Source organism: Homalodisca vitripennis, chromosome 3, assembly GCF_021130785.1.
Source record: "Homalodisca vitripennis isolate AUS2020 chromosome 3, UT_GWSS_2.1, whole genome shotgun sequence".
Lineage (NCBI taxonomy): Eukaryota > Metazoa > Arthropoda > Insecta > Hemiptera > Cicadellidae > Homalodisca > Homalodisca vitripennis.
Genome location: NC_060209.1, coordinates 177,975,437 through 177,989,690, shown reverse-complemented (window position 1 = coordinate 177,989,690; position 14,254 = coordinate 177,975,437). Strand labels below are relative to the sequence as shown.

The 14,254-nt window shown below is 36.8% G+C and overlaps 2 protein-coding genes across 2 annotated transcripts; one reads left to right on the top strand and one right to left on the bottom strand.

Annotated features, from left to right (window-relative positions):
- Nucleotides 1-295: 295 nt before the first annotated feature.
- LOC124357814 (52 kDa repressor of the inhibitor of the protein kinase-like) lies at nt 296-2,558 on the bottom strand. The gene has a single exon (XM_046809872.1). The coding sequence runs from the start codon at nt 2,138-2,140 to the stop codon at nt 773-775; it is 1,368 nt and encodes a 455-aa protein (XP_046665828.1). The 5' UTR covers nt 2,141-2,558; the 3' UTR covers nt 296-772.
- An 8,166-nt stretch (nt 2,559-10,724) lies between these two features.
- Nucleotides 10,725-12,673, top strand: LOC124357813. Its single transcript, XM_046809871.1, has 2 exons — nt 10,725-10,852; nt 11,768-12,673. Exons 1-2 carry the CDS (start codon nt 10,847-10,849, stop codon nt 12,554-12,556), a joined length of 795 nt encoding a protein of 264 aa, XP_046665827.1. The 5' UTR covers nt 10,725-10,846; the 3' UTR covers nt 12,557-12,673.
- The last annotated feature ends 1,581 nt before the right edge of the window (nt 12,674-14,254 follow it).

The window sequence follows — 14,254 nt, the reverse complement described above, 5'->3', positions numbered from 1 at the left end:
CTTATATCTGACGATAACAAATAGAGGATACTAAATAAAGACGTGTTTTTACCAACGCTCAAATAGAATAATTTTAATCACAAATTCCTAATAAGCTGCCAACCTCGTGTAACATTAAATACATCATCCGCTAACCAACGTACGATTAAGTTTTCTCACCTACAGTTATTAAGGATGAACCTTATTACAACAACGAACATGTTATTCAATAATTAGATATATGTGACTATCTAGGAAAAACTCAATAACGTGGGTATACAATGTCGAACTATATATAATCATACTTACCAGGGGCGCACCCAGAATTTTGGTTTGGGGGGGGCTTCGGCTTCCCAAGTATAAAATGTACGCCTATAGTTTTCCATTACATGACCTTCAATGACCAGTAATATATAATTAGTTGGCCTATAACATATCGAACTACAATAATGTAACATTTGGTACATCACTGTATTACATGATCATTAGATAATTGAGTAAGCTAAAACCAACTGTCTGTGGCCTGTTTCATAATCAACTACAAGTTAATCTTATTAGAGAAAAATTTAAGTTAATAGGCTACTATTACATTAAACCAGCTTTTAGCTCAATTAAAACCTTATTAAAATTACAAGTTAAAGCTTTATATTGATTTTTATTATGAAATGTCATCCTGGAATAAGTTGGACTGTCATTAATTAGTTTTAAGTTTTCAAGGAAAGAAATAATACATTTAAATTACAAATGTAAATTTAATGATTACAAAATGAGATGTAAGTTAAAGTTAAAATATTTACAAGACAAAATCTAGACGTCTGGTCGATTTTTTGAGAACAGAAACTACCTCTGTATTGGTCACTTCTATTTCACGGTGAATATTCAAAGCCGCCAGTCCACTCAGTCTGTTAGCACCCATGGTATTCCTTAGATAGGTCTTGAGTCTACGTAATGTTGAGAACGACCTTTCTGCTGTACTCGTAGTTACAGGGATAGTGCACAATATTTTCAACAACATGTGGATGTTAGGAAACATGTCCTTATCACACAAGTTCAACAAATCAATTACATTTCTTGGTGTGTTGGTGTGGGTCTTAAAGCTGTTGTGCCACAACTCAAACTCGGCTTTGAGCAGGCTTTCGTTGTTCCCACCACTTTCAATTATGTCATTTTTATAAAAACAACACAGCTGCAGATAATTAAGTTTTGAGGTTTCTTCCTTTCCACGTGATCCATCGGCTGTAGGCATCAGACACTCAAACCCCTTCAATATGTCTTTATGTTTCATGAATCGGGATTCCAAAGAACTTATCAAAGATTCAATCCAAGGGATGAAAATAGATCGCCGGTAGTACACTTCAGGCGTATCTGCTGGTGTGTTGTTTCTATTTTGTTGTCTGCCAACTGTTCGGGGCATGGAGATTTTACATCCAAAGTTGTTGGCCATATGGGTAGCCTCTTCAAACAAGGAGTGAAACTCTTCATCCGCATTTGTTCTTATGGATTTTAGGCTTTCAAGTACAGTTTCAGCATGTGTGATTGCAGAAGATAGTTCCAAATCACTTCCTTGCAGCTTTTTGCTTAGGTTTACAGTGTAACCAAGGAGCTTGTCTGATGCCAAGAGAGAAATGATGAATTCGCCTTGACGTAAAGAGCTGAGTAAAATAAGAGTTCCAGAAGAAGAGTCTCTATCACTCCAGTTTTTTATTTCCTCCAACGCTACTTCAACTGGTTGAAGAAGCTCCTTCATGACAAAGACGGCATCATGCCTTTGCACCCATCTTGTTGGACAAAGTTGTAGCAGTTTTTTCCTGTTGGTTTCAACATTTATCTCCGATGCAATACACTGTTGTAAAACGGCTTGTCTTTTAGGAGTGTTGAAAAAATTATACACCCTCTCTACTATTCCGAAACAGTTTCTGATAGGTGCAACTTCAGAAGCGTTTGATAATGCCAGATTAAGGCTATGAGAAGCGCAATGCACAAATATTGCTGTGGGGTGAGCTTCTTGGATACAGGCTTGGGTCCCATTAAACTTCCCACTCATGGCAGCCGCTCCATCGTACCCCTGGCCACGTAGGTTATTGACGTCAATGTTACTATCTTCAAGTCCTTTTATTACAGTTTTTGCCAACTCCCTACCGGTTGTGGAGGTTAGTGGCATGAACTTGAGAAATTGCTCACATATTTGGTAATTATTTGATGCATCAGAATCTACGTATCGTAGACACAACGAAAACTGTTCAATTGTTGAAACATCGGACGTTTCATCTGCGAGAATACTAAAAAACTTAGCCTCTTTAACTTTAGTTGCTATTTTTTTCAGTTATGATCTGGTTACAAGCATCAATTATTTGGTTTTGGAAGTTCCAACTTATGTACGTAGCATTTTTTCCACATGATTCAAAGTGTTTTTTTAAATCTTGATCCCCCGCTTCAATTCTGGCTCTAAGCAGTGCTCTAAAGTTACCCTCATTCTCGGCAGGTCTACGATTTATATCAAACTCGCCATAATCTCTATGGCCCCTAAGAGCAATATTTTGCCTTCCACACAAAATAATAGTGTCTATTATCGGAAGGATTCTTTTTCACGTTGTTTTGGGCTTGAAGGTCTTTCCCTTTATCAAGGGATTTGTCGATTGATTTGATTTCACTATCCATTACTCTTTTAAAGTTAGCTGCGCTTACACAAGAGTCCTTGTGGTACTGTGAGGCTGCATGCTTTTCAAATTTTTCTAATGCTTTTTTCCAGTTAGAAAAACCTTCCTCAACAAGTTGGCCAGTATGTTGAGCGTTACTCTTGCCTACTTCTTTTTTGGAAAAAAGCATACAATGAACACAGTATGCAGAGTCTTCAATTCCAGAATAAGACAGCCAAGTATATTTATTTAGCCATGAAAACAAAAATTTTCGTTGTTGAGTCCCGTACGTTCTGTAAGGAAAGTTAAAACTACTTTGAGGGACCCATCTGTCATTCAACACTTTTAACTTTTCACTGTCTGTCAATTTTTTTGTTTTAAACAAAGCAATGTCTAAGTTATTTTGACTTACATCGGACTGCAGAGTTCTTACGTTAGCTCCCGAGACATCCTCCAACACAAACTCAGGCTGTTCAGCACATGTAGGCAGCTCCTTACTTGCCGAAATATTTTTGTGGCATTTCAACGGTTTAAAATAGTTTTGTATACTAGCTTTTCTTTTATCACCCATAACTTACTAGACTACTGTCCAACCAATTTGTCAGACCTAGACCACAAACACAGCTTGAACTTGACAGCCAGACAACCCATAACACACACTATACTGCAATTCGATAAAACTACGACTGTCAACTGGACAAAAGACAAATTCACTGCCGGGGCGGGCACGGGCGCGTCTGGTGAGAGTTGTGGAAACTAGAGCTGGTCGCCCATGGCAACGGCACGTAGTCATCGCCATAGAGCAGGATGGAATGGAGGGAGCTAACACAGCAGCGCAGGCAGTTATACTGTGAATACATACGTCTAAATATTTGTTTCACAAACTCTTGATTTCTATGATTTAATCTGTGTTACTTTAATAAATAGGTTTAACGTTACCATTCATTATAGTTTATAAAAGTACGATAAAACATATATGATGATACATAACGAATGATTAGTCACATACAGTATTTATTAGTCGGATATATCAGGTCCTTGGGGGGGGCTTAAGCCCCCAAAGCCCCCCCTGGGTGCGCCACTGATACTTACCTAGTTTTTAAAACTGCAATAGCCTTACAAGACAATTTCTCTTATATTAATTGACCTATGGCAAATATATTTTCTAATACACGTTAATGAATCTGCGATATATCTTTTGTCTCAATTTAGAACACAGTAATAAACATCTGGTCAAGTTAACCCTTGCTGTGTAAATGACACTTAACCTTAGTTTCTTGATTTACAATTCTTTTGGTGAGTTTTTCTTTAGATCAAACTAATTTTCTTTATTCATAAAACTACAACAAACAGAGCAAAATCTTGCCCCTTTATTGCCTTAATCGGTATTAACACTAGAAACTAGGTGCCCGCACGATATCTCGAGAACTGATTGACCTGTGTAAATGAAATTTTTGCACGTTATTTACTCCAAGATAACTATGACATAATCGTATAAAAAATAATTAAGGAAAAAAATGCCTGCAAGATCAATATTTCTTTTTAAAGCTCGCCCAGATTCCTCATCGAATGCTCGGACTTAACCTGTTCCCGAAATACGCTTATCCTAAAATTTGCGAACACCCTACTTAGGGGCCTGGGGGCGTATAAAATATAACATCACACGGACTTAACTCTGAAATAACTAAAACAACTAGCAAAGCACTCCAGTACTGTCTTCAGAATGACTTGGCAATAAACCCATCCAAAACGACTCAATTAAATTTTAGCAGAAGACTTGAACCTATACCCAATATCAATGACATCATAGTGGAGGGCAAGTCCAAACTATTAGGTTTAACTATTGACAAAGATCTATCCTGGAATGAGCATATTCAAATATTGAGTAAAAAACTTGGATGTGGTATTTTTGCAATACGTAGGATAAAATGGATAGGGGGCTGGACGCTGTAAAAGTAGCCTACCATACCCTAATAGAATCCCACATTGGTATGGTCTGATAGTTTGGGGTGGCACTTCTGAGCAAAACCTTAACGAAATCCTAATACTTCAGAAGAAAGCAGTGAGGGCATTAGCAGACCTTAGTCCATTAGAGAGTTGCAGAAGTGCATATAAATCACTTAAGCTTCTGACGGTTGTGTCTTTGTATATACATGCAGTGGTCATGTACACAGACCAAACAGACTTAGCAAGAGGAAGTGATGTACACTACTACAACACTCGTAGACCTAAAGATTATATTCTACCAGCACATCACACCACTAAATACAATAAGAAACCCTCTTACATTGGACGCAAGATCTACAACTCACTCCCTCTGGATTTGAAGAATCTTACTGAAAGGCAACTCAAAAGACTGGCTGGTGCAGCAACCCTTCTACACCCTAAATGAATATTCTGACTTAGTAAAGGACCCAAAGAAGACTTTGTAAAGCAAGACTCAATTTTGTAATGAACAATTGTACTTTTATAGTGTATTGCATTTTAAGCTTGACGCCATATTATTTGTTGAAGAAATTAACAATAAAGAATTCTTTGATTTGATTAAAACACGACGACAACAACAACATAGTAAACAACACGGAACTCATTTTGTACATTTTATTAGCCTGGACTTCTATATTAACACTACTTTTTTTTATAGCCCTCTACTTCATCCACATTAACAACATCAAAATAAAATTCCTGAAACCTACAGTACATGAACGTGACTACCCAATGGATAACCTAAATTAGACAATAATTATGATTCGTAGGTAGAATCGTCATTAAGCCAGGGGAATGTAAGACATACGTAATTATTAGTATAACAAAATTCATAGAATCAATGTACAGATAGTTGCTGGAAAGGAAGCCTTGTATTACAATTCGAAACAAACATCCTCCGAATGTAAGTGGATACGTACATCCGCCCAGACACTGATGATGAACAAACAGGAAATGCTTGTTTAAGCAGCGGAAATGCTTATTTTTAAAAAATCATGCGACGATGTAAGGGACAGCCATGCTGATATGAAAAATTGGTACTCACCAATTATGATGGAGAGATTTGCGCGGCGCCTCAACTTACACACGTTCTGTCATTGTAATTAATTATAATTATATATAGTAATTATTTTACTATATATTGTTTGCTACTAAATGTTGTGTAGAATAAACTTACTTTTTAATTGGAAATATCCACTCCTTTTTCTTTTTCATGATATGTCAGGAAGCAGTGATGTTTACAAAAAGTGGTTGAACATTGTTTGCAATTCCAGTAGCTTTTAATTGGATTTACAGACTTTGTTTTCCTCCCATTTTCGCGGCAAACGATACAAACAGTGGCACAATACCGCTTTTCAAGTACATGAAAATATTTGGGAGAGACTGTACCTATGGGCAAACTACATTTTCTTATCAATCGCTTTCTAGAAGTGAAGTTTCCTATTAGTTCTTCTACAAGATGTTTCCGAAACTGTAGTTGTGTTCTACCATGTTTGTTTTCAGAGGGAAGGTTTGTAAGTTTGAATATCGTAAAAGAGTTTACAATTGTCGTATTTATGATAAAATGATATAAATACTTCCACCATTTTTTGAAGGCCTACCAAAGCTGTAATAACTTCGATATTGATCCGACTTATCTACACCCCCCCCCCCATATTTTGTGTGTATTGAATCACAACTTGAGGGCAGTCAACTTTTACAGTGTCGGTCTATTTGTGAGACGATGTTGGGATTAGAGTTTGTTGAAAAAAACAAAACATCTCTGTTGTCATGCCATACGGTCGCCACGATTTGACCACATTTTCTACACACACACTTTCCCCCCTTTTTAGTTTTAAAGATTTTGGTTTTTTGAATTCCTGAGGCCATCCAAATCTATTTGTCCTTACAGTTCCACATGAATAAGTATCTTTTTCCAGCAACTTGTTACACAAATCAAAGGAAAGAAAAAAATTATCATAGTATACATGGTGGTTTTTCCTGTAAAATGGTTCCGTTACGTCCATAACTACCTGCTCCCCAAGTAACATTTCTTTGTTTCTTTCTCCCTTTTTGCCAAAGTTTAAGCGGCTTATAGACGGGGAAAGTAGAAACAGCAAGTTACTGGCGGCCAGTACCTGACAATACGTCACTTTCCACCAATTTCTATTTACACAGGGAAAGTTATTGGCAGCAAGTATATCGGTTGTACTGTCGGCCAGTAGACCAGTCTATTGTGAAATCATGTCGGATTGTGATGAAGAATATCGCGAAGCTTTTAATGAAGCAATTCAAGATTGTGTTGTACTTTTAAGTGAAGAATTGCAATCTGTTTTGAATAGGAAAAGAGTTTGGGTGAAGAAGTGGGTCGACAGGAGACATGAATTTGGTGCATCTGCAACTCTTTTTCGCGAACTCGCAATGGAAGATCCTCTGGATTTTAAAAGACATTTACGTATGAGTGTTGAAAAGTTTGAGGAGCTGCTACATATGGTAGAACCCATAATTCGTAAGCAAAGTACTTCAATGCGTAAAGCATTGACCCCCAGACAAAAGCTTGAAACAACTCTGCGTTTTCTGGCTATAGGTGACAGTTTGCAGTCGCTATCATTGCTATTTCGCATACCAGCACCTACAATTTCGATTTTTTTACCTGATGTTATGAAAGCCATTGTGACCTGCTTGAAGAGCTTTATGTGACCTGCCAAGGGAATAGGGACCTTAACTTCCAAAAATTCAAAATTGAGTTATTGGTATATTCTTAATCTAGACTATTAACCAAACACACTGGTGAAAGGATTATTAAGGGTGTTTAAACTTTTTATTTTAAAATTCTTAGTTTTTAAGAAATCGCGCTCCAAAGTTTTCTAATTTTCAAGCAAAGATATTTTTTATACTACTTGGATTATTTGCCATGTTTTACATATAATTTTGTCAGGAAATTTAAAGCAGAATAATAATTGATGATTGAATTTGAGATAATTATTTACATTGTTAGCCTAACCTCTCTTAAATGGATTGGGGTTGAAAAGAAACCAACATTTTAAAGATAAAGTGTATTACTACCTAATTAAAAAATTACAAAGGTTTTTATTATATTTGTAATTATATACTACATTAGTAAAACAAGTTATTAATAGTCTGCAGCATACAAAGTGTCAATGCTAGAAGATTATTTTTTATATTTTTTTACTCTTTTTGATCGTTTTTTTGGAGGTTGAGTACTTGGACCTGCAGCAACATCTTTATCGGAAGCCTCTGGACGATCTGGATCAGGTTCATTTACTCCATCTTCAGGTTCTGGTCCTGGATTAGGACATAGTAAGTCCTTCAATTCGTCGTCAGCAAACTCCCTAATCTTTTGGTACAAATACTTCTTCCTTTGGTATGTTAATCCTTCCGGTTTGATTTCTTTAGGAAAATCGGTTGGCAATTCCTCGGAAGAAGTAATTACCCGTTCTTGTTCGGGGTCACCTAATCCAGTTTTTAACTAATACTTTGCCCTTTTGGCTACAGATAAAATGGAAGTGGCTGAACTTTGTAATATTTTTTTTATCGCTTTCCATTTTTTGTTTCGGAAATAGTTGAGCCAATTCGAATAAAATGAAACATAAACTTTCGCCTTGCTCAGTCCCAGCTATTATGGATTTGTTAAGGCCTATGTTAGTGGATTTCTCAACGATGTCTGCAACTTGGCCCAATGAGCTGGCTTTTCCCTTTCTAAATTTTTTTTTAAATAAACCAAAAGCCCAATCGCAGCCAAATTTGGTATGCCCCGACTGGAAGAAAGGAAAGGGTGATAGAATCATTTAACCCTTTCAGTACTCTCCAAGTTAAATACCCCATAAGAATTTATTCTTGTTCTGGCTGACGCAATTATCTGCGTGTAATGTTAGATGTTTTTCCCCGAAACTATGATTTTCTAAATAATAATGGAGAAAACTGACAATCGCATTTGCACCTTTGGAAATTTGAATAGCTTCGGGATTAAAAAAGTTATGTTGAGTTTTGACGGTATCGTTCATGATTCCAAAAATCCCTATTTTGTAGGGAGTAAGAAAAATAGATGGGTCCTGGCTGTTGAGAATCAAATGGAATGTGCACCTGTTGTGCAAAGTCAAAGCTATAATGTATTTTTCCATCATAGGAATTTGGTTTTGCTAAACCATTTTCGTCAAACTCAACTAAGTCTATGTTAAAATTGTCAACCGTGTCTTTTATCAAAGTTTTATAACCTGTTCTTTCAATGTTTACAACATTCAGATGATCTTGGCATTTTTTAATAAACTCTGCTTTGTCAGCTTCAGAACATCCTCGAAGTTTGGTGAAGGTCGTCATGCTTTTTTGGCAAAATTCGCATAAATCTGACCGAGGCTTCATAATGACAACAACATCAGGACAGAAAATGTTCCAAATAGATCGGAACGCTGACGACCCAACAAACTTTTTAGACGCCTCAACACATGCTTGTTTGTATTTTCTAAACAAGGACATTTTTGAATCAGAAGAGGGAAGTAGTTTTACAATAGTTTTATGATTAGCTAAACGCCCCGGCATAAAAAGAGCCGACTCTTCTGCATAATATCTAATGAAAAGAACAACATTTTCAGTGTCTTCTTTAGTATGTGTGTTTTTTTGGTGTTCGCTTAAAGTTTTTGTGTACAGGGGGTTCCATACCATGAACCTTAAAATGTTTCAATAAACGTTTGAATCGTTTTATTTTTAATTGCATTTGCGGCTAGGAACAACCTCTCACAGACAGTTTGGCCAGACAAATGTGTATATCATTCGCAGCCTTTGTCTCACTTTCTCCTTAGATCCGCTCCCAGTTTTTACTTCATTGCTCTGCCTACACATGGCACGGATCTGTCCTAATACTACTAAATCAAGTTGATTCGTACCTTCATTATAATAATCTAGACTACTGCTATCCAAAAAGCTCTTCAATAACCCATCCAGCGTAAACGAGTCGTCTGGCATTTTCCGCCGACAGCATCCCTCTAACTTTTATACTTCTTATTTCTGCGTCAAACACACGGTGACAAGTTCCTCTTGAAGAACTGGTTTCTGAAAAAAAAATAGTTATACTTTAAGGCAAATATTCATTACATCATTATTTTAAAAAAGTATTTTTACTAAATTGTAACAAACTTAAAAAATGGGTTTAATGATTTTTTTGTTTGCTCTTACAATTTATACTAAGTAGGCCTAAACGTCTCTGGACTGACCTGCAATGCACCTATGACTTCCAACTACATCATGTAGTTTGTAGACACTTTAATTCAAACGATCATAAACTTATTTATCATGCTATTTCGATTGTTTACTTTTAATTAGTTGTATCAATCAATGTTATTGGCATAAAGGTTTGTCAGTTTACAACACAGATTGCAGCATTACAATTATTACCCTCCATTATAAGCTCTCTCGATGCAGCTGAAATCGTAATGCTTATAATTTTTGATACAACGCTTTTACGTGTAACGATTAAAATTGATTATACCACTGACCCAAATTTCTTGATCTGCATCGTTTACCACGTCATCTCCAATCATTTCTGGCTCGCCATTCAAGTACGTCAACCGAAATTTCTTCAATAGAAATGTTATCGCTCATCATGAGGTTTTCTTCGGCATTTTCAATATCCTGTGCAATACAATTTTATTAATACTAATATATAAAAAAATTGCTAATAAGCGTAATTAGTTTTTATAGTAAGTTAAGTCTGTAAAAAATGTATCTAGTTTTGTTGAATATTTTAGTATTTCCTCCATAGCAGGACGGTGCGCTTGGAACAACAACAGTGACTCAACTAAACAAACAAATTCCTGAGAGCCTAGTCCTGCTCCAGGTGCACAAGTGATAAGGAAGAGGGGGAAGGGGGGAAGAGATAAGATAACATCGCCGTTCGGAGCCAAACAACAGCTGATTTGCCTGGAGTCATAAAAATCTGATTTGCTGAGTATCATTGTGTAATAAGACACAAAAACAAAAGGGACCCTTAACTTCCAGCCATTTAAATAAACATTGGGGAAGTTAAGGTCCCTTTTCTGCAGCTTGCAAGGGTTTGGAAATATAATTATTTAACCATGTTCTAGGTTGAATTCAAGTGTGTAGTTGACTGGAATATTGTTTAGAAACATACATAGAGTAAGAAACTATCAAAAACAGAACATGTGATTTTTTGACCTAAACCACTAAAACTGCTCGTACTGTAAAAATTTTGTCCTGGAAGATAAGGTCCCTTTTCCTTTGGCGGGTCACTTATGGAGGTAAGCAGATCCAACGCATTCTTTAAATTACTTAATGTTTAGTAAAAACATACAATTTTCAATTTAAAATATACGAATTTGACACAACTTAAGCCTACGTAGGCCTACTTCGCTACGTAACTTATACCTACAAACTTTGAGGTTTATTAAAAGTAGAACTCACTTTGCAATGTAAAAGTTTTATTTAAAAATGTATCATACACTAGTTTGTTAAGTGAACTTAAAAGAACGGAATGTTGTATGAAATATATATTTCAATTATATGTATTCAAAGTTTGATTTGTAACGTACAAAAAATGTGAATAGAATGAAAAAAATTGAAAGAATGTAGAACAGTTTTAGTTTAATTCTGTATAAAACGTGCCATGATCTTGAAAAATACTCTGAGAGTAAGGTTGCAGTTCGCTGTCTGTCATCGTAGCTGCTGCCTGTCGACATGATTGGAGATGGGGGTGGGTTCATGGTCTTGAGCCTTTCTTTAGTTATTAGGCTTTGAAATTGTTCTTGCAGGATAATAAAGCTTCTGAGCGGGAGGGTCCTCAACTGGGTAGCCATGTGTTGAGCAAACGCATCATACTCATCTTGCTTTTTACTTGCAGAAGCTGTACTTTTTAGTCGGTTTTCTGCTATCTTTTGTAGTTTTGCCATTGATTGCTCGACTTTGGCCAACTTACTGACTCGTCGTTTTTTAATATTATGTGGAGGAACGAAAGTTGTTTTTTCAACAGACTGATCTGTATTTTCATCCAGCTGGCTCTCGATTTGAGTGTTATCAGTCTCTTCCACCTCCACTAATGTTTCCTCTATGAAGTCCTGGTCCGTAGTGTTATCACAATCAGCCTGCAACATAAAAGGCTATCACTATTAGTGTCAATGTTATTTATGTACACTATCTAATACAAATGTTGTTTTTAGGTACCAAGCACTACACGTGAATGGGAAAACATACAAAGAAGCTTCGATGTAAAATGGAATTTTCCATCATGCTGTGGAGCCCTCGATGGGAAGCATGTCGCGATAAAAAGACCACCTGGATCTAGCTCTGAGTTCTTCAACTACAAAGGAGGTTACAGCATAATTTTGCTGGCATTAGTAGATGCAGATTACAGTTTTTTGTACATCGATGTTGGATCAAACGGCAGAGCAAACGATAGCAGCGTCTACCGACTATCTTCACTAAAGAGAGCTATGGATTCAAATCAGCTTAATTGGCCGAATGACTATGTAATAGTAGCAGATGATGCCTTTCCGCTCAGCATAAATGTGATGAAACCCTACTCTAAAAGGAACTTGACACTAGAAGAGCGTTTATTCAATTACCGCTTATCACGGGCTCGTAGGGTTGTTGAAAACGCGTTCGGTATTTTGGCATCACGGTTCAGAATATTTGAGAAATCCATTGATCTCAACCTTCCAACAGTAGACTTGATTGTTCAGTGCACATGCATACTTCACAATTGGTTCCGCACTACATCGTCCACAACTTATTTGGAAAAAGGAAGCGTTGATTTTGAGGATACAGAAACGGGGGTCATTCACCCTGGAAGGTGGCGGTCAACCCCCACTTCTTTGCCGTCTTTGACCGTTGACCGCTCAACAAACCCTTCCTCTAAGAGTGCGTCTGATAAAAGAGACAAGCTTGCTACCTACTTCATAGGTCCTGGTTCCGTCCCCTGGCAAAAACAATCGATTGGATTTGAATAGTTGAAAAAAGAAGACATTCATGAGTTTCTTGTAAACATATTGATTTCTTAGTGTTTCATTAAAATATGTACCGTTGTGCATTTGTAGTAAATTAATAAAATATATTATTACCTTGTACTTTGTTTGAAGTTGTTATTGACGATGGAAGCTTTGAAAGGATGATAGGATTTCGGACATTTGCCATCGTTATTTGTTACAATAAAAATAAAAGTACGTTTTGAGGATTGACATCTACCCTCTTCTTCAGGTATAACTAAATTAAATTAAGCTACAACATTTGGCAACGGATTTCCAATAGAAGTGTAAAAGTATAAAATAAGTCATACATACCAGAAGACTGCTTGTGTACACTACACGCACGTTACGCGCACAAACCACGGACACGAGAGCAAGCACGAGTATTTTATACTCTTATTTCTAGTGGCAACCCGTTGCCAAATGTCGTAGTTTAATGTAATTTAGTTCTAATCACCTGAAGAAGAGGATAGATTTCAATCCTCGAAACGTAGTGTTATTTTTTATTGTAATATATAACGATGGCAAATGTCAAACATCCTATCATCCTTTCATTACCTTGTACATTTTTGTAGTTTTCCATGATAACCAAAAACGCAACGTTGGAGGGGACTCAACATTACAATATTATTAATAATTATAAACTTAAATCTAAAAACAAATATTAACTGTTATACAGTTAAAAAATAATGTATATAATTTTTGTTTCCATTGAGGGTATTCAAATTTCCCTAATGTGCCCCTTCTGATACGCTACGACTATGCTTGTAAATAATAGGTTCATATAATAAAACATAATTGAACTTACCTGCTTCGCCAGGTTTGATTTTGTAGGGCGTGTTAAAGCCACAACTCTCAAAAACGAGTCAGCAAGAGTGTACCAGGTAAGTCTTGGTACATACAGGTCATCCGTACCTTTACCACTTGATTTAGATTCCTCAACTTTGACACGTTCTTGTCTGTACGTTGTTTTTATCACTTTAATTTTGTTCCGCGAAAAACAAATATCCGGTACTTGTATACCTTGTTTCTGAATGTCGGTCATTAACCTATGCATAGCAGATTCAAGCTTTTGTTTGTCAACGTATTCACGATGACGACAGTTCTATAGCAGCTCGTAGCTCTGAAAACCCTCCAAAAACTTTCATCACTATTCCACTTAATAATTGCACTGTTCATCTTCTCTGCAACACAATTGTCACAACGTACTACACCACAACAACATATCACAATGCGACCGTTCCTTTACCCACTGCTCTACTGGCGGTAAGTATGGGGAAGTGCTTGTTTTGACAGGAAAGTACTGGCCGCCAGTGGTCACGTGATCGCCCACGTTACCCGCTACTTGCCGTGGAGTGGCCAGTAAAAACAAACAGGTTTGTTTTTACTGGCCGCAAGTAATTACTTACCGCTGGAGTGGAAAGGACCCCTTTAGACAGGGGAAGTAAGCAATAAGTTGAAGAGGCAGTAACTGGCCGCCAGTAACTTGCTGTCTCTACTTTCCCCGTCTATAAGCCGTCTATTACCTTTCCGAACAAAAAGTAACCGGTTTTACTGCAACAAGACGCCCACATTTTAATTCCCCATTTTGTTGGTTTTTTTGGCATGTACTGTTTCAAAAAGTATCTACCTTTGAAACCTACCATTGCCTCATCCATAAATAAATTACAGCCTGGTTTACAA

Coding starts and splice junctions, on each gene's coding strand:
- LOC124357814 (XM_046809872.1), bottom strand. CDS start 2,140: ATGCCACTAACCTCCACAACCGGTAGGGAGTTGGCAAAAACTGTAATA.